The 21,571-nt window shown below is 38.6% G+C and overlaps 1 protein-coding gene across 3 annotated transcripts in view; it reads left to right on the top strand.

Moving 5' to 3' along the window:
* The first annotated feature begins 1,502 nt into the window (after positions 1-1,502).
* LOC115420141 (retinoic acid receptor gamma-A-like) overlaps positions 1,503-21,571 on the top strand; it is a 40,652-nt gene continuing 20,583 nt past the window's right edge. For 2 of the 3 annotated variants that reach the window (XM_030135381.1, XM_030135379.1), the window contains exons 1-2: positions 1,503-1,646; positions 11,698-12,114. In XM_030135381.1, the coding sequence (XP_029991241.1) occupies positions 11,946-12,114 (169 nt within the window). In that variant the 5' untranslated portion in view covers positions 1,503-1,646; positions 11,698-11,945. Of the gene's footprint in view, positions 1,647-11,697; positions 12,115-16,142; positions 21,121-21,571 lie in introns of those variants that run through there. The other variant, XM_030135380.1, reaches the window with a different exon arrangement.

The following is a 21,571-nucleotide window of genomic DNA, read 5'->3' as shown; positions in this document are numbered from 1 at the left end:
TTGGGTCACAAGCCACCAGTTGAGAATCACTGCTGTAGATAGTTCATTTTATAAGGCATCTATATTGGAAAAATACAACTGCAGTTAACACTTTTAAAGATATGTACAGAGTTGCTTTATCCTTAAGTTATTTATTTTGCTGTTTAACCCATAAAGACCCAAACAGCTACTGGTGACCAAAATCATCTACTGATCTAAAATGTTGAATAACTTCTGAACCACTAAACCTATCGATATATTGAAATATCTCAGGTAAGTTTGTCATCTTTTCATGGTCATCTTTTCATGGTCATCAAACTTTCAGAGGCTCCGTAGTAAATGTGGAAACACCATCATCTTCTACAACATTGATTCACCAGTAAAACCCATGGAGTTTGATCAATGACAGTGGATGGACACACTTGGTTTATGTTCATTTACTGATATCTTTGCTGAAAAAGTCACTTTTTCTTCAGTTTTCTCTGTTTTTATTTGATAACCTTTGAAATTACTCTGAGCTTTAATGAACATCTACATGATCAGAGAATTAAATATAGGAAAATACTTGATTTTCACTGAAAAAAATGCGAAATTACAGAACATAATATTATAATAAATAGTGATAAATTACTTAAGAAAGGTTAAATAGAGAGAGAAGTTAATTTAGGAGTGGCCAGAGGAGTGCCAGTGGGTCATTAATCACTGGGTTAATGTTTGAACAGTTAAACATTGAATTTTTAATATTAATTCTGAATCCGATTGTCCGATTGACAATTCCAATGCAATTATTAGTCATTCTAAGCTGAGTAGATGCATTTCTTTGCATTTTGGGATGTTTTGTCACAACAGAGCGCTGAGTGGCCCTTGATCGGCTCCAGGCCCCTGAACTCCCATACTGGCTGGCCTCAGTCCCAAAGTCACGGCATGGTAAACATAAGGCAAAAGCCCAGAGCTGACACCGATATCCCCAAAGGTGTACAGCCTTCTGCGGCATGTGTGTTTGTGTATGTCTGTGAGTTAATGACTGTTTCATTAGGCTGGTGTGTGTCCATGCATGCATACGTTGTGTGTTTGTTGTGTGTTAGCGTACAGGTCTATCTTTGGATGTTGAGTAGCAGAGGAACAAATGTAGAGATTCAAAACAAACAGTCGCACAGTTAAAATCCAACAAAAGAGTGTTGACTGACAGTGCAGTGCAGAGGACTGGAGGTAAAGAGTGAGACAAAGAAAGAGAGAGAGAGAGAGAGAAAGAGAGAGAAAAGAGGTGGTGGGGTGGGGGGTTAGCAAGTTGAAACCTAAGCTTTCTGGACCCTGTTTTCCCTTCCTTCGGGCGTTCTGTGGCTGGTAAAAAATGTGCTGTATATTTGAAGTGTTGGATCACGTGACGAAGGCAGGGTTTGTGAATCAAAGTACACAATGATTTCAGGAGGAGAGAGAGAAAGAGAGAGAGAGAGAGAGAGAGAGAGAGAGAGTGTATGATAGTGAGAGAGAGAGTGAGAGACGGGAAAAGGAGAGGGAGGCGGAATGCAACAGGCTGAGTTCTATCGCTGCTGTGAGAGGGACTTCTAACTGACAAACACAACTACTACACTCCGTCTCAGCTCACTTCTCCACACTGACTTTCCTTCACTAATCACCAGACTGTGTAACGTTCACACCCAACTGTGGTAAGTTTGATTTTCTACTCATTTAAAAGAGTCTTGATGTCTTTGTCCTTCTAACTTCAGTCTGTTGGCAGTGTGTGAGAAAAGAAGACAGACAGAGGACATGTCAGAGCATGAGTGAAATGTGTGTGTGTGTGTGTGTGTGTGTGTGTGTATATGTGTGTGTCTTTCTTTCTCTCTATGTGTGTGTGTGTGTGTGTGTGTCGGACAGCATGAGTGGAGAGATTGAGTTTCCTGAGGACAGCTTTAATTGAGAACAGAGATTTCGAGAGAGGAAGAAAGAACAACAGAAACAGCTAAGGAGGGGAATGAAAGCTGATCAGCACTTGCATGTGGTCCGAGGCAGCTCCATGTGAGGAGATGAAGGCTTACATATGTGTGTGTGTGTGTGTGTCCTCATTTGTTTGCCCCTTTGATGGATGCACATCTGTGTGTTTATTCCTGAGTTCATAAACTTTCACAGTCGCTGACAGATTGCAGCAACTACCAAGAACTTCTACACAGGAAACAAAAGAAGATCCGTGAAATAGGGATGTTGGAATTCCTAAGATTTTTAAGGAATGACACAAATAGGACATTTTAATATAAGGTAACACAAACTTTTTCTCTCCTTGATTACATCAGTCACTTTGCTGAGTGCTACAGGTGGGCTCAGTAACCATCTGAGCAGACGGAGTGGCTGCTTTAGCCCGCAGGCTCTCAGCCAACAGACTGGCTGTCAGACTTGATGGATCACTCCATCAACATCACAAATGGCCGAGTGGGTCTGGTATACCTGTGTATGTACACACTCAGACGCTCATCTCCTCTGACGGTTATGTAAACAGATTTCCATCCAACCGATTATGTAAGAGGCATGGAAACCATGAAATAGACATCTCTGGATATCACAAGACAATCTACTTTGTGTCTGCTTTGCATTGTGTGTGTGTGTGTGTGTGTGTGTGTATGTGAGAGATAATGTGTGTATGTGGGCATAAACTTAATGACCCTCTCATACTGAAACACAAGCTCTTTTTATACAGTCTGTGAATCATTCCAAATAGCATCCTTTGTGCGACATGTGCTATATAAGTCCAGATGTATGTTTGATTGATGATTGTGATTAAGATGCTATTTATCTTCCAAGTGTGTCCTCTCAGCTGATCCGAGCTGTCTGCATCCGTCCGCTAACACCATACTGCTGACCGCTCTCACCATGCCACTCTATGTTTCACACCTCAATGCACAGTCCTGCTGAGAGTGAGTCTAGCAAAGTCTTGACAAATCTATTCTAGATTAATTTTCCTTAATGTCTGAAGGAATGTTTATCAGCACGTCCACAGGAAAAGGTGGACAAGTGGGGCATAAATAGTAGGGTGTAAACACGACCTGGTATATTAGAGATCACATTCTGCAGAGCAGTGACAGACTCTAAATGTAAGTCTGCTCTTTATCTTCTTCTTAGTCTTCTCCATCTTTGTCCTCTCTGACTTTTTCATCTTTGTTTCCTTCCTCATCTAGTTCTTCTCCATTTGGATGAGGTTTTCTTTTTTTTGGCCTTCCAAACTCCTGGTCACTTTGTTTGTGAGTGGACATCGGTTACAGAGTGAGTTCAGATATCAGCCTGCAGCTGAATTTTCTGATTCTCAATTTCCTCATTTAAGGACATTGAGGGTGAACGCATCTGCTCTTCGTTATTTTATTTCTTTGGTTTCATCACTCAGAGAAGAAACGTCCAGAGTTTGTAAGTGTTTGCATGTGCGTGAGTTTGGGTGTGTTGGATGTAGCCCCTTTAACTGTAATGCAATCTTGTCTTTGTTCTCTACAATTTTCAGGAATGACAGCCCCTCAGGCTGACAGAGCTGTCTGTCTCCACTCTCCTTCCCCTTTTCCCTGACTCCTCTCCTTTATTTCCTCAACATAAAAACATCTCCATCTTCAGTTCTGGTCTGCTTCAGCTGCATTTGATTTTGGGTAGAGGTGTTCTCTCGATTGCAACATACAAACGGGAACTTCCAAAAGAAAGAAACGAGTCTTTGCTACATGTTTTTTGTGAGTTTGGACACAAGCGTTTTTTTGTTCAGTAGAATTACATATTGTCCATGGAGTTATTTAGAGAGGTTTTGGTGAGAGCCATGCACTGGCTGTGGTTTGGTCTGACGTGCCCGATTGGCCTCAGAGCTTCACTTGTAACATTCATTGTTGCTTTCACTGCAGTTTTCCCAAAATTCAAGGCTGAATATGTCCCAGTGTGTTTAATCGCTGCCTGAGGCTACTCTTCAGTACCAGCTACAAGTCTTTTAAACACACTTCTAATCCTTTCTGTGGAGAAACAGCGACGCACAGACTGAGAGTGTGTCTGTGTATGTGAGACAGAGAGAGAGAGAGACGGTGGGGGTCCAGGGGACTTTAGGCTCACTTTTCACTTTAATACTAAATGAAAGGCTGACTACCAAATGCCTCAATTAGGCCTGACCCATGGTCTGGCTCCTGGGCCTGGAGCGACAGGAGCTGACCCCAAGCGTCAACCTGGAGACCCTCGGCGGCCCACAGGGCTGGCTCCACATAATGACAACATTGTGTGTTTTTTAAAACATTACTATCATCAGCATCATCCCCTGCTAACACAAAAATCATACTGTGTTATTTCAAGGACATTGGACAGGTTGAATTTGTTTAAAAGTCTAAGCCTTTAAATTGGTACAGATTCATGAAAAGTTTTGAAAGACTTTCACATAATTACTTTAACAGGGGGGTAAATATTAGCAGATTTCTTCAGCAGTTTAGCTAAAACATTCAGGAATTTAATTCTGCTTTCTGCATTTTTTTCTCATTTTGAGGCCTATTTCAAGAATGTTGATCCGTACTTTGTTTTCATGTTTCTTCATCTTGATTTATGAAGTGAATGTTGCCAATTTAAGTAACTGCTAAACCAGTAAAACATAAAATATTAATTGATGGAGTTACTCCAGACTCTACTCAGTGATTCCTGAACTGAAAACTGAATACCTAATGTCACAAATGTCCCTAATATAAAACCTTTTGGACTTTCTGATACAATTCAACAAGCTCACCTAAGCTCATTGAAGTCTTTAAAGCATAAACATGACTTTTTAGTTGTGATTTCTTGTATAACTTTGATGAGTTCTACTGAAAAAAAGCAACAAAGGGTTTTTCAGCGATCTCCCACATGGACCAAACCGTAAAATCCATTTGGACAAATATGAACTTGCAGATGGTTTCTCGGAACAGTTGTTGTATTTACAAACATTTTTGGCAGATCTGTTGTAATAGTATTTACTGGGGATTGATGACAGACATGTACTGATTTGTTTAAAATGTTGAGATTCTTTTTACTTGAAATCATTTTAATGATAGAAATGTCTGGCTATCGTTCTGAAAGATGATTCTGAATAACAGCGCATGGAAATAGATATCCAATGTTGTACTGAAGACTAATACATACATCTGTTTGTACATTCTTGACAAAGCTAACAATGTAATAGGTTGCATAAATTTAAAATATGTGTTTACCATAGCCAGAAAGTTTTTGTGGCTGCAAAATGGCTGTCACTGACACTGATGGTTTATGGCACAACAATATTTGTATTCCTCTAAAGGCATTTTTATATGACAGTTTGACATAAAATATAGTACGGTCATTTGTTGGAAAATCTAATTATGTTGTTTGTGGGTGATGGTGCCTGTGTTTTTTCTGTGCTGTAATGGTTTCTGTGTGTCAGTATGTGCATTTTCTACTCGTCGATTTCGGCAGAGCTCATCCCTGACTGCATTCACTTGGAATAAGCCAGATTTAATTGTGGTTTTATGGCTTACAGATAATGGTCTCGGCTGAAGTCATGTTTTTCCTTGAGTTTGGACGTTTTTAGGGGAGTTTTTATCCTTCATTTTCTCTCAGACCTTGTATTTTAGTTTTTTTTGTTAGTCATAGCATCTGTCCTGCATTTACATTTATAACAAAGCAGACATTTTATGTAACTTCATCTTCTTGAAATGGTTGTACCTCATAACGTCACACATGTACTAATGTTTCCACACATATTCACATAGTTTGCTCCTATTTCCATCATCAAATCGAACTTTGCACTCATGTTTAAAATGAAAAGTGACTGTGCAGATAATACTGACTCTTATTATACTGAAAAACAGAACAAAAGAACATCTGATATGTACAAAATGATATCCACAAAAGAACCACACAAGATAACCACAATGGCAAACTCAAAAAGAAAGAGCATGAAGTGCTTTGCCATTGAATACCCGCCTATTTTCCAACTGACTCACTTCGCTCTGGATTGAACCCGCACACTGGAAGTTTGGAAACAGAAATATGACCAAATACTTGGGAGCTTTTTGCTTTCTATTTACTGACAGGAGAAAGTGCAGAAAATTAAAGTGCAGAGTGAAGGAGCAGATGTTTCTGTCCATGTGGCTCGTCTCGGCCCAAAAGATCAAAGTCTGTTTATCGTACAACAAACAGTTTTTGAGCCATGGACAAGTGTTCGCACTCTCACAGCGCACATTTAAGAGCAAATAAAAAATGACATGTAATCCATCTGCTATGCCACTATTTAGAGCATCAACCACATGATAAAAATGTAAAATTCATTACTGCATTATACAAAGCTGTGTGTTCATATCCTGAGTGTAATTTGTAGTCGGTGGAGTCGTTCCCAACTATACGTCGCCTCTGAGTCTTGTTTAATGGAGACATTTATACACAGTACATCCTAAAACCTGGGACAGTTTAAAAAATCCCTGTTGTACAACAAACAAATCTCCAAAAGTTGTCCAAGAAAACACATGAAAAAAAATTATGCAGGCTTTTTGAAAAAAAGAAGACAGAAGTGAAAATGAAAAGAAAACTGTAGTACTTTAAAAATCTAATCTATAAATGGTTTAGAACAGTGGTGTCAAACAGTGCTGCCAAAGGGTCTGATCTGGCCCATGGGATGATTTGGTAAATTCAAAAGTTATGCTGAAGATATTAACAGTCAGAGGTGTCAAAATCCTTTTAGTTCACACATACAGTCCAATTCAATCTCAAGTGGGTTGAACCAGTAAACTACTATCATAATAACCTATAAATAAATAATGTCAACTCAAAAATGTTTTCCTTGTTTTAGTGTAAAAAAGTAAAATTGAATGAAAAGGTTTATATTTACAAACTATGCTTTCACATAAAATGTGAATAAACTGAACAAATGTGAACAACCTGAAATGTCATAAGAGAAGTAAGTGCAATTTTAACATTACCTCCGCCAAGGAGGTTATGTTTTTGCCAGGGTTTGTTTGTTTGTTTGTCTGTTTGTTTGTTTGTCTGTCCGTTAGTGTGCAACATAACTCAAAAAGTTATGGACAGATTTGGATGAAATTTTCAGGGTTTGTTGGAAATGGGATAAAGAAGAAATGATTAAATTTCGGTGGTGATCGGGGGTGGGGGGGCCCACGGGGGGGGCCACTGATCAGCCTTGGCGGAGGTCTGCGCTCTCCAAGTGCTTCTAGTTGTGTATGGAATGTTTTGTGTATTTGTAGATCCACTGTGATCTATAAGCTGCAATGTACCTGTCTAAATAATAAGCTGAGGCATAATACTGTTAAAATTGGACTTATTTTTCTAAGAAATTTCAGGTTGTTTGTGGTTGTTCATGTTATTCACATATTTAAAGGATATTTTGCAGATGTAAACCTATTCTATCATGTTGGACTGGATGTGGCTCCTGAACTAAAAAGTGTTTTTTTAACTTACTTACTTTACTCATATTCTATGGATTCATTTTTGAAATTTTACAACACAAACATTTAGAACATAGTGTCAGTTGTCATCCTGTATATTGTCCACTTTTTCCATCAATCTTTTCATGTTGCTTGCTGTAGTCTTATGATATAAGTAAATCTCTCCATGTTGTGAATTTCTTCCAGCCTCCCTACCAGGAACTTCTTTGGGGAAAGTTCGGGGCCGGGGGAAAGTTATTTATCCGGGTCATTTTTGGTGCAAATGCACTGGGTTTTTGAATGTTCAGGGTAATGCTCAAAGTTCCTGCGGTGGAAAAGGGCCTAATGTCTCTCCAATTATTTAGGGTAGGGGGGGTCCTCTTTACACCATTTTCGTGTGAATTTAAAATGTGACTGACACCTCAGGTTTAAGATCATGATTGACGTAATAATCCATGCACATCATTGTTTGATGTGAGTCAAACAAAGCTTAGTTGCATTAAAATAGGGACTCAATATCTCAGGAAACCAGAGAAAAATCATTAACACAAAAGTTGCATCTGAAACCTGTGCACAACATAAAGACTTTAAAATGATTTCCCTTTGAAAAAGCTTTTGTACGTACCTATTGAACCTGTTTATACAACTATGTATCTTTTTAGAAGTCAGTGAAAACAAGGAGCTTTACCCATTACCTACGCATCCATTTAACTTTCATCAGCCTGCATTGGACATTTTTTCATACAATTGTATATAGATAAATTTGTTGCTCAACTCACACTGATGGCTCTAGTGTTTACTAAAGGGTGAGGAATGAGATTTTTGTAACATAACTACAAAAACTAACAGGCAAAAAAATACAAAAGAGAACAAAAAGTCAACAGTTTACTTGAAGCCAAACCTGTCACAATCAAAGATGCATCACTTGGATGTGAAACTCTTCTTAGAGGTCATCCATGTGAAGTGTAATCTTATGCAAGACATGTTTTTTCTTGTTCAGCCTCCAATCCGCATCTTTCCACCAATTTTCTTACCCAGAATAAGACCTTTTAAATCAATTTATCCACATTATCCGATAAATGAGAAAATGATAGCATATTTCCTTTAGATGAATGGAGCTTTGTGGCAGTAAGAATAAAGAGAAAAACTTTTGGTGTAACAGTTTTGTCCATTGCGTTTCATTTGTCTCACTGTTCCTCATAAAGTCACTGTTTGTGATTTGAATAACTTATTACATGTACAATAGAGAGTATTTATCATCAAAATCCTTGTTTTGATATCAGAATAATGTGAAAAACAAACTGTTAGCTCAATGTACCATGACGCAGATTATCAGCTGAGTTGAAAATAACTAGTGTAATGTAGATGTAAAGCTAGTGTCACCAATGACCTCCACTGTGTGTGTGTTGGGCATCTGTGTGTGTCTGTGTGGTTTCATAACTGTAACCTCAGGCTGGCTTGTGCTGGAAAAAACATAAAATTCAGTCACATTTACACCCAAGGTAACCAGAACCAGATGATACTACTAATAAGGACCTCAGATAGGACTCTCAAAAAATTGTTTTTGTCATTTCAATTTTGTGTTAACATAACACAATAAAGCAGGGGCATAAAGTGCAGCTACACAGAGGTTGTGTGCAAACTACTGTTAATAATTTGAGGCACGTTGGAAAAGACAGTGCGATGGAAAGCCCCATCGTTTTTACACCAAAGCTGTTTTTAATCCCCATAGTCTGGGAAACAGGAGCATCAGTTGTATGTGTGTGTGTGTGTGTGTGTGTGTAGGTGTGCGCACGCGGGTGTGTGTGTGTGTGTGTGTGTGTGTATTTGTGTGTCAGCAGGACCAGCACCAGGTGACCCAGTCTGACCTGACCCAGCCAGGTCTCATAAAAGCAGCATTGAGGCCTGGAGGCCCGGAGACACAGCACTGCTTTTGTTGCCCTACCCAAGGTGTATTCCCCCTTGAGGGAGAGTGGGGGGTGGGGGTGGGGGGGTGTTACTCATTAGAGAGAAAGAAACCATTCCTTGGCTTGGGCACACATTATTTCATAGTTTATTAGTGGAAATAAAACTGTGTCTTTTTTTTTTTATGTATGTTTTTTGCAACCACTCGGCCCAGTTTTTTCCTTCCTCCCATGCTGCTTTACCACAGTTTCTCTTATTAATCTGCTTTCCACTAATTAATAGGCCTCTGTTCACTTCATACACATGGTCTGCCAGATGCTGGAAACCCCTTCCTATGTTCTTCCCCTGTCCTTCTTTTCCTCTGTTTCCTTGTATCTTTTTCCATCTTTTTTTTTCAGTTTTCAGTACTTTGTTTTTCTTCATCCTGATCCTTTTATACATCTGGCTTTCATACTAGTGATTTCAGTCTTTGAGTTTGATTGGTTAAAAAGTCAACTTGAAGTCAAGGGACCCGAACGCTGCATCTGCTGAAGAGTTGTACATCCTATATTTACTCTTTCATTCTTCAAGGTCAATTGCAGCTTTCAATGGTGCTTCAGCATGTGTGAACGCGGCGTGTTTTCCACTGATTACTTGCCCATGAACATGATTAAAGTCACAGAACATCTGTGTATGTTCACTTCTGCGGCATACATGTCCGTGCTTGTATTTTTCTGGTTTGAGGCAGACAGGCATGTGCATCCATATGTTTTTTTAAAAGTGTGACCATTCCACACCGGTGCATAATCACCTTTTTTTAATCACTGCACACTTCTTCTAACCTGTGTTTGGCATTCTTTGATCGTAAAACACAAAAGTTCTTTGTGAAAATAGTTGCAGGGACTCTCCCTGACTGGCCCTCGCCGTGAAGAAAAACCACAGCAGAGCCAAGCAGTTACAGAAAATATGTCAATATGGGAAATATGACTTTAAAAACAACACTCATAGCGCTGACTTTGTGGCTTCGAGTGTGTGTGATATGTTCTGTAGTGCATATGTGTGTGGGAAGGAATAGCCGCTGTACTAACAAAAGGATGTAGAGGAATCTTACTCTAATAATAGCACTGCAGATGGCCCATTGATGAGTCTAATATTTTGTCCATTTATATCAATAAGGGAAGACACCCCTCAGCAGAGCACTTTATAACTCCACAGTACCACAAACTGCAGGACAAACATAAAACACAGGCAGCTCGTACTATTGTTTCATCAAAAACTCAGTATTAAAAGGGACACGTACAGATTGGTAAATGTATATTTGAAGCACCTAGCATTGGATAATAAGTCATTTACTGTGCTATTAGGAGGTTGCAGTATCTAAAAATAAAGGTCTGATTGCACTTTCTTGTCATTTTGGTGAACTATCCCTATAAGAATGAATGGTTGCATGTATGTGTGTTGTGCATGTGTGTGTGCATGTGTGTTTATATGTCTTTGTCCTGTAAAAGGGTTCTGCTCCAGCCATTATTTTTACTTCCACATGTGGAACAGTTTACATTAAATCAGGTACAGGGTGGTGTTTTGTGTGTAAATGACTCTGTGCGTGCATCTGTTTTTGTGTCCTCGAGTTAGTTTGTTAGCTGCTAGTGAATTCATTAAAGGCACATTTAAAGTGTCACACATTTTACAATATTTGCCATTGTTGCACTGTTGTCTACTGTATTCATCATAGCAGTTAAAATAAAGGACATTTGTGGATTCAGAATTCTCTCACCCACTCTGTGTGTTTGACTCCGATGCTGAAACAGGCCCAAAACAACAAGACATTCTTTGGCTGAGCTGTATTTACCACAGCTTTGCCACAAAGAGTTAGACCCCTCCCACTCATGAAAACACTGCAGGGGATGAGAAAGTTGTAGAGAAACAAGAGGCGAGGACTGCCCTCATCTGACTTATCGACAGGGAGGGTTTTAGGTGAATGAAAGACAGAGAACCTGACAAACTGTGGGCATCATGAAGTGGGAGCACAGAGGGTTTACAGTGAGTACATTATGTGTGCCTGTTGTTGTAAAGGGTTAACTGTACCCATGTTGTAGCAGGCTGTTCTCTGGCAGACTGGCTAGAGTCAGGCTGGCAAAAGGAACAGAGAGACCCTTTATAATACAATTCTGCTGATTGAAATCATATGGCATTGCCTGAAATCATTGCACTAGTTGGACGACAGACAAGAACCCAAAGAAAAGTGTTGTACCTCCACTGCTTCTGCTCTGTCAACCGTTTGTGCAGCACAGTCTTTTTGTTCTCTACAGTTGTGTTCTTCAGCTTTAGTAGAATCAACTGTTTTGATCAAATGAAGCAAAAATATAAGTTGCGTAGATTGGTTACATGTGATGGGGCTTTCCTGTGCTGAGGTACCTGGATCTAACCTTGTTTTTTATCTTCTTTCCTACAGACTCTGAAGCTGTGCTCATCTGGCCTTATCTAGTTCAACTCTATCTCGTGGATTTTTCTTCCTCGCCTCCTCCTCCTCCAGCATCCCTCTCACCTTCCAGTATCTGAAAAGCCATCAGCAGGGAGGTGCTGAATGGCACCGGTCCATCTCAGACTCACTGCAGGTTCCTGACAGAGACGCAGGAACACGAAACAGCAAGTCAGTTAGAAAAGTCACCAAACACACCCGCAGCACCTTTGTTTCTTACCATGGCGACCAATAGAGACCATCAGGTGCGTCACATGACTGGTTTCCCACGCACCATGTACCCATTCACCTTTAACTCCATGAGAAGCCATTCTCCCTTTGACCTGCTGGCGAGTAGCAACCTCTTTGGTCGATTTGGAGCAGACCTTCCCAAAGAGATGGCTGCATTGTGTGAGTAATACATGCACATTCTTAGAAGAACATGTAAAAACAGCTGCAGGGATCTGGCATATTCTACTGTACATCATATTGATCTGAAAGATACTGAGTTTTATCGGCAGGATATAATGCATTTATTAAAGAAAATGAAAAATGATACATTTGTTTGTGAGCTACAGTGTTCAGCACAATAAGAGGGAGAGGAGAGGAGAGGAGAGGAGAGGAGAGGAGAGGAGAGGAGAGGAGAGGAGAGGAGAGGAGAGGAGAGGAGAGGAGAGGAGAGGAGAGGAGAGGAGAGGAGAGGAGAGGAGAGGAGAGGAGAGGAGAGGAGAGGCTTGTATTTCTTCCCAGAGTTCCTCTTTCTAATCACAGGGGGCACTATTGCACTGCACTGTAGGAGAATAGACTGCATCCTCTTTCTTGTATGTTTTCAGTCAGTCATTATTTAAAGTTACATTACTTTTAGAAATCTCATGTTTAGCTATGTTTAAAAAGCAACAAACTAAAACTATGGTTTACAGAATATCCCAGGAGATGGGTATGATTGTTTTCCTTATTTCAAGAGAGGGAGATCCCTTGCACAACTTCCCAGTTAAAGTATATAAAGTCTATCCGCTGTGGTTTTGTTCCTTGTAATAAGCACAAACTGGTTAAATTGTGGGATTTTCCCTTTGGGTCAATTACCATCTCTCAATGTCTAGACTTTTCTTCTAGTTTTAAGAAATATGGCCAGGAAAAAATGTTTACCCCATTGACAGAGCTTTTAATTGTGGTGGTAAAGCATGGATGCATACACATAAATACCTCACTGGGTTTTTGTAATATTTCTCACATGTGGTGGGTTTTGATTTGTTTACTCTCCAGTCTTCAAAGCAAAACAAATGACAATATTAATGATGAAAAACACCTTCGCATGTAATTGACCAGTTACATGGAGTACATATATTAACATATTTCCCCCAGGGATAGGTAACATTAATCTAAATGTGGTGTTTTAGAACAGCTGAAACCCAGTGAATCCTAACCCTGTAGTGAACACTATACTGTATAGTCATATCTTTAGTGAGCAGCCTTGTATCTGCAGCAAACAATTTACGTATGATTTGTCTCAGTCATCCAGTCTGCATTCACACATCATACACACTCTATGGTGTCATTGTGTGTCATTATGAGCTGGAGCAGCTGTTATGTGTTTCTCTCTGGTGGGTTTCTGGAGTCTGCAGTCCAACGGCAGGGGGTTTATTGGACTAGTAGCACTCAGTATGTGATTACATCTTTGACATGTTGCCTCTGGGACTTTAATTCATGCAGTGACATAGACAGAGAGATATGAGACACTGCATGACATCAGCCAGGACAGACAATAAATGCAGTCCCATATGGTAGAATACATACTGATACACAACCTGAATACCTAAATGGGTCACACAATCACATTGCTGCTTTGTATGTTTTGTGGTATTTTAGCTTTGGTGATGGCGGAGATGGTAACATGCCACAGCGTCTTATCATTTTACATCCTGGTGTGACATGTCTGTGATTAATGGCAAACTGAAGAGCATTGCTTTAGTGGGAAGGTTTGATGCACACCCAGCATCACAGTCACACCAGCAATGTGGTCAGTGCAGGAAGGTGAGAACCTTAACCGCTGGAAATCTGCAAACCCATGATATTTTAAGATTTTTTTTTAACCCATAAAGACCCAAACATCCACCCATGATCTAAACCATCTACTGATGTAAAATGTTTAATAACTATTGATCCATTAATCCTATCAATACATGTAAATAATTGGTATAAAATGCAGGGTGTCATCTTTTCATGGTCATCAGATATGACCCATTTGGACGGTCAGAGGCACAGTAGTGAACATGGAAACACCATCATCTTCTACAACATTGATTCACCAGTAAAACCCATGGAGTTGGATCAGTGACAGTGGATGGAAACACGTGTGTTTGTGTTCAGTTAATGATATCTTTTCTGAAAAAGTGCATTTTTCTTCAGTTTTGTCTGTTTCTGATGTAATAACCCTCAAGTTTAATCTGAGCTATTGTGAACATCTACATGATCAGCCAATTAAATATAGGAAAATATCTGATTTCTCCTGAAAAAAAGCAAAACAAAGAAGATAATATATAATAAGATAATATAATAAATGGTGATAAATCACTTTCAAAAGGTTAAAAAGAGAGAAAAATTCATTTGGGAACTGCTGCAAAAGTAGCACTGGGTCTCATGGGGAAAATTCAGACTTGTCCAGAACAAATTAAAACACAGCACTCACATGTTTGCACATAACACACTGTTTCCCATAAAGTTGGAATAATTTGGTTTCCAGACACATTCCTCTTTTTATTCTTTTTTATACACATCAGTAATCACCCTTGACCAGGTTACAAACTGAGCCCCAGTTACACTTTATCTATCAAGAATAATAGCTTAATCTGCTTTTATTACTATTTATAACTGTAATATCTTTTAATACTCTTATTTATTTATAATTGTTTGCTTGACTATTATTGTATTTCTTTTCTTTTATGATACAGAGTTACACCCTTACATTTCATTGTACACACTTATTCAATCAAGACAATAAAAGGCTTTTCTATTCTAAATCACATTACCACCACATTTAGTTAGAAAAGGTAAAAAAAAATATTTTATTCCACCTTCATGGGCAACAGTGTATTAAAAGCAAAATAAATCACTTTTTCCATAGATAGATACATGAGTCCATTTTCCAGTTCAGCCATACATCCACAGCTCTAAATTACAGTTGACTCTCAGGGCTTCTAATGTTTTCTTTAATTTCAACACTTTCCTAGTTTCAGAGAAGTCAAAACTTCAAGAATCAGTGATTTACATACAGAAATAGAAGGAGGGTCGTCTCTGTCCAGTTTTACCATAATAGCTTTCCTCAACAACATTAAAAGCACTTAAATTACTTCCTCATGTTGTTTTAAAGAGTCAGGAACATTTCCAAGCAAGCATAATAATGGACTTTCTGACACCTATTACTTTACTAATGTTTCCACATACTGTTTTACAGAATATCTGAAGTATGAAGAGACAATGTAACAACATTACTTTAGATACGCACTGTAAAAAATAATGTCACATGTAAACATTGCTTAGCACGTTTCATTCTTTAGATCTATCACATGTTGGAATTCGGGCAGGCAGCAGCAAGATTTTATCCCAAGAAATACTTTCTAATGTGCATTTCATTAGTACACACCTATATATTTTAGCCATGCATGTTCGCTATTTGGACTGTTAAATAACTCTTAATTCTCCGGTATCCCATCCAGCAAGGCCCTTACTAAGCACCAAGTGTGCCTTTTTCGCACACTTGTGGAATAATGTCAAAAAAATTTTCATACAGTTTGTTTTTCATTCTTTTACAGTTTTTTCTATTTCATCAACTTGAGCTGTAAATAAAAATACCAAATACTCAATAATTGTCACATTTTTTAACCCTTTAAATGCCAAGTTTATATTGTAAACAAACCTTTTTTTTTTGGATGCAAAAAAACAAAAAACATTTTTTTTCAATATACTACATAAAAAGTGGATCACATATTATTTGATTTTTGCAGCCTGGCATATGTCAATGATTAACAGCAATACTGGTTAATTTGAATTATTATTTTTGGCATTAGGTCAAATGTTAAAAAATACTAAGTATCTGTCACCAAGTGTGCGTAAAATGCACACCCATAAAAAAAACTATTAAATATTATATATTGATTTATTTTTCTGCTTTAATTTGATTTTATTTTTGTAAATCAAGGTCAGCCCTAATCATACATATCAAATGGAAGAAATAGTGCATTTTAGGCACACTTGGGAGACAGATGCTAGTCTTGTAATTTTCTTTTGTTTACAATGTGCACATTTTAGTTGGTGGCCAGATCATGCAAAAATTAACAACTTTTGAACTCTAACCTTATTTAAATTGTGAAAAATAATATGAAGTTTTTTAAAACATAGTGCAAAGTGTGCCTAAAAGGCGCACCCGGATACCGGAGGGTTAAATATGTTTTTCAGTATCTGTGTGTAAATATAGCAGAAATTACCCTCTTTATATATACTCTGTTGTTTTCCCTTTGCTCTTCATATTATAATGTGAGAATTGGGTTGACACATTTCTCCACCAGTGAAATCTTGAGAAAATAAAGCTTCACTGACTCCACAGGCCAACATGGGTGTTCAATACAGTTCATTCTCTCAAGGGAAGACTACCAGTGCACATAATGAGCCCATTCTTTACTATCAAACAAAGCTGCAGTGCTGCTTATGAGTCCGTAGCAAACAAAATTATACAAAATTACAGTAGAAGTTTTAGTGTGATTTGCAAATTAGTTCAGTTCAGGTCCTAATCAGCATAAGTGGACCGCTACACTTTGTTCCCTAATGAGATGAAACTCAAAACATCCCTGGACTTGAAATGAGAAAATATCCACATCAAAAGCCTCTTGCTGTGCATTTAATCATAGACTAAATCTTGGCTTTTTTCTGAATAGTAATGGAAATGAGTAAGAGCATACACACAACTGTTTTTTGGCCTTCCTGTGTTTCCAGGAACTGTTGTAAAAAAAAAAAAAAAAAAGCAAGGAAAAAAAAGCAATACCATGTGTAGACATAACATATTAAAACAAATATTAACATTTCTTTTAAAGTATAAAGTAAATATTTCTCAGCCATGACGTTAATCATATCACATATTACTTCTATGCATGAAAAGGAGCAAATTTGTCGTGTGGGTTTTCCACGATGAACACAATGTCCTTTCGCAATTTCACTACCAGTCACATCTTGTTCTCTGTAATGATTTGAGTGTGTGTGGTGTGATATTAGTAACTTGAACCCAAAAGCACAGAGTGGGGCTTGTGTGTTTTCTTTTGTGTCTGTCATCACAGGCACTCTGTTTAAGCATATACACATAATTGTCCATGCATCTGAACACACACACACACGCACACACACACATATGCAAACATTTCCACTTCACATTCCAACACATGAATATCACAAACCAGCAGTCTTCTACTCCTTGCTTCACATTTGTGGCTATATTTGTGTGATTGCTGATGACCGCAGTGAGACTTTGTGCAAATATCTGCGACCGAGCTGGAGGAGCTGCTGGTGGAGAGACAGACAGAGAGAGAGAGAGAGAGAGAGAGAGAGGCCATTGTTCAGCTGTGTGTGCTTGTGTCAGATATGACGACAGGATGAATAGCTGAAGAACCTGATTGTGAATAGTTGTAATGTGACTCGCTCCTCTTACAAGTTGTGTGTGCGAGAGAAAGAAGGAAGGAGAAAGAGACGCAGTCGGCCGGGGAGTCCCGTGTTTTAAGTTTCAAAGGCAGGGAACTGCAGTTTGTTCAACTTAAATAGTGGGAGTGAGTCTAAGCTTTGTTGAAAGTGGAGCAAAAATCAGGCAACTTTTAGTGTCTTTGCATTAGCCTGCAGTTGTGCTTCTCTTTCCTCAAAGCAGCAACAGGGGGCAGGGTGCTGCAAGGCAGGGAGGGTAATTGTCTCAAGGTGTGGAGAGAGCACAGCAGGCTGATATTATGCAGCTGAGATCCCTGCAGTGTGCCATTGCAATGTGTGCGAGTGTGTTTGTGTGTGGCTGAAACACAGGTAAAAACTCAGCTCAGCAAGGAGGAGGGAATTTATAAAGTCTCACAAGAAGCTTTTCATAAAAACAGCAGAAAGGGGGTCTATTATTGTAGAAATAATAAAGAAAAATACATAAAGAAAGATGTTTAGTGGGCTGGGAGACATATAAACAAACAACAAATGAAAAACAAAGAAAATAGAGAAAAGTAACACACGAGAGAAATATGAAGCGTACAAAGCCACAGGCTGTACACGTTGGGAAGTCGGTGTATGTGTGTGTGTTTGTGTGTGTGGAGGGGGGTGTTAGAGCCCCACTGGGGGTTTCTTCCAGAGTTCATCCCTCTTGAACGAGGGAAGGAAAGGGAGGAGGGTGAGGCTGTCTAGTACACAAAAACTATCCAGACTCCAGGCCAGTGCGGTTCGCCTGCAGCAGAGACACACTTCACTGGGACTGAAGTATCCAAGTATCTCCAGGAGGCTAACAGAATCCATTAGAGGAGCGGTAATGAAAGAATTGAATAAGATAGGAGCTCATGCCAAAACCAAATCAAAACACAGACAGAAGAACCCAAAGAGAAAAATAAACCTTCATGCAATACACAGAGGACGAGATGGATCACTATTAACTGAGAGTGAAACAGAAACTGATGTGTGGAAAAGTTCAGCATGGAAAGGTCAGAAGTTTGAGCCGAAATGAAAAAAATGGATAATTAATCGTTAAGAGGCTCATTAGAGAGAAAACAGGGGTCTTAAATCACAAACTGTCATGTTACAGGTTTCCTCTGAAGAAATGAACAGCTATGTGTTGTGACTTAAATTACGTCAGTACATAGTATTTAAGGAAAATCTGAATCAGTTTGATGACCAAGTGTGTACACACAAACAACAAATCTGACTCCTGTTTATCCTTACCTCTCACATATGATAGAATAAATACATGCATATAGAAATATAAAAGTAAAAGTATGGTAAAACAAACAAAAAAAAAATCACAAAATTGAGTGTAAAGACCAAATAATGCTCATTTAAAAAAAAAGAAGAAAATAATGGAGTGTTCCACAAACAATATGATCTATGACTGTACACATGAACTGATTTTATTGCTGATCCAGAATGATATAAAACCCTCACTAGTTTCACTAATAACAATTTGATACAGACACTCATAGATGCTATGTAAAATAGATATTTAAGTGTCATTAAAACAGCCATTTCATCATCACAGGATTGGAAATAATAATAATGCCACTGTAGATGTACTGAGATACAGTTATCAGTTATCGCTCTGATACTGACCCAAACAGATGCATCAGGAATCAATGATGAAGAGCTGATTTATTTAGTTCAATTCTGTTATTTTAAGAAATTATCAAAAATTATATACACAAACAAAAATCACAAAATTGAATGTAAAGACCAAATACTTCTAATTTGAAAAAAAAAAAAAAAAAGAATAAAGTAGAGAGTTCCAAAAACCATGTGATATATGAATGACTGTACACATGAAGTGATTTTATCTGGTATGATATAAAACCCACACTAGTTTCACCAATAGCAATTTGATGCAGACACTTATAGATGCTACGTGTAAAATAGATATTTAAGTATCATTAAAACAGTCATTTCATCATCAGAGGATTGGAAATAACAATAATGCAACCGTAGATGTGCTGAGATACAGTTATCAGATATCGCTCTGATACTGACCCAAACAGATGCATCAGGAATCAGTGACTGACGGCTGATTTATTTACCTCAGTTCTTTATTTTAAGTAATTATCAAACAATATATACACAAAAACAGGAATATCCCAACTCATAACATCAAATATTCATCAATAAATAATCTTTAAAGTAATTCACTGTTCCACAAAATACCTTCTTGCACAAATAAAGTAGGAGGAATTTCACTCTATTTTCTCTTTTTCTTTATAGATCTGTTTATCATGATCTGTGTTTATACTTCATTAGCATATTTATTTACTTATTTATTTGCTTGGCATGTTTCTTTCACACTGATTAAAAAGACATCCTGTTGTTTTAATGAAGCAGGGAACCTTTATTGTTTCAACATCAATGAACAAACTAGAGCCTCAACATATTTACTGACAGATCATCATGTTAGTAAAGTTATTTTCTTAGTCTTAAGTGCTATTTATTCCAAATTTATGTAGTTTATTTAAAAATGGGAACAGATCATAGAACAGGAAATATCTAGATGGAAAGTATCGCTATTTAAATATTTATCATCACACCAACTGTAAATGCAAAAAATGTGTGTGCACAAGTAATTGATTCAACAGTACCTTCAGCGATAATTAAACTTTAATAATAGGCTCAGAAGTTTTGTTTTTGTTTTACTCTGTTTTTCATCCATATTAATAATTCCCAATCCAGGTAGGTAGGACTGCTGGGAAATAACACAACTCAAGAATAAAACATTACCTTTTACTTATTTAGTAGCTGTTTGGTTTAATACTTCATGAACACCTCAGAATTAATTTAGAATGTCATTTAGTTATCAATAACATTAGTGGGTGTTTAATTTGGGGGAATATGAGGAAGCACCTAATTCTTCTGTCCTTGTGCAGACATCCTCCTCCTCCTCGTCTTGAAGGTAGAAGTTATAATTTTTTAAAGTCTATACTCCCTGCTGTGACAGTACATGAATAAATTAAAAAAAAAAAAAGTTAACTCAGGGACATGAAGAAAAAAGAAACCGTGCAGGGAGGGTGAGAATAAAGGTGAAGAGTGTTTGTTTTCATTTGCAGAATATGAAATATGAAGAGGCCAGTTTGGAATTTTTGAGGGAGAATATTGGGAGGGAAAGAAAGTGTTTCACGTGGCCAATCAGAGAGCGGTTCCACACCCACCCAGGGTCTAAATCCCTCCCTCTTCTGCCTCCTGGACCCCACCCCCTTTCTGTGTGTTGGGAGAACGTGCAGATAGTTGGCTCTGTCTGTAGTGGAGTGTGAGAGGCCCACAGAGCCGGCAAGAGGGGAGCTGAGATCAGTTACAGCAGCCACAGCAAAACAGACGAGCAAGAGAGTGATCTAGAAGAGTAGCTGGAGCTTTAGAGCAGGGATCTAGGTCAGAGTCAGAAGAACAGACAGACAGAGAGGGAACACCTGGACCAGCAGGGCATTGAGTTACTCTGAGTCACTAGAAGAATCCTCTGAGTTTTTTACACCTCTGCAGAATAACATCAGAGCACTGTAGCTGTGTGTGAGTGGTCTGTGAGGAGCATGTTTGACTGTATGGAGGCTCTGGGGTTGGCCCCGAGGCCCCTCTTTGATGTGTCCGGACAAGGCTCCTGCATGCTAGGCAAGACCACCCCTTACTTCTCTGGCCTGGACCCCTTTGCCTGGGCTGGGACAGGCAGCGTTCAGTGTGAGTACCCGACCCACCTCCTCATCCTCATCCTCATCCTCATCCTCATCCTGTCCATCAGACTGGGAAAGAGCAGCTGTATGTGTGTGTGTTCTTATCAGAGTTTTTGGTTTTGTTATCATAGAGCTCTCTCCACAGGAAGAGTCAGATTCCTTTCGATTCTGTGTACCCATTCTCACCCTGCAGTTTGTTTGTTTATGTGCTTAGTGTGCTTTGTGAGTGTGAGTGAGTGAGTTAGGGAGTGCATATTTATACATCATCGTGTTTGTTTTCATTATGAATGACTTCACATGACTGACAGCTCTTTTAAACAATACGGGACCTGACCTGCCAGTGTGTCCAGGCGACAAGAACCAACGTCCAAACAGAAACAGCCCTGACACACCAGACGAGAATGAATAATCACACCCTTATAATTCCACCATTAAACCTACAGATCTCCTCTGAATCA

Source organism: Sphaeramia orbicularis, chromosome 5 (assembly GCF_902148855.1).
Source record: "Sphaeramia orbicularis chromosome 5, fSphaOr1.1, whole genome shotgun sequence".
NCBI lineage: Eukaryota > Metazoa > Chordata > Actinopteri > Kurtiformes > Apogonidae > Sphaeramia > Sphaeramia orbicularis.
This window is presented reverse-complemented; position numbering and strand designations above follow the sequence as displayed.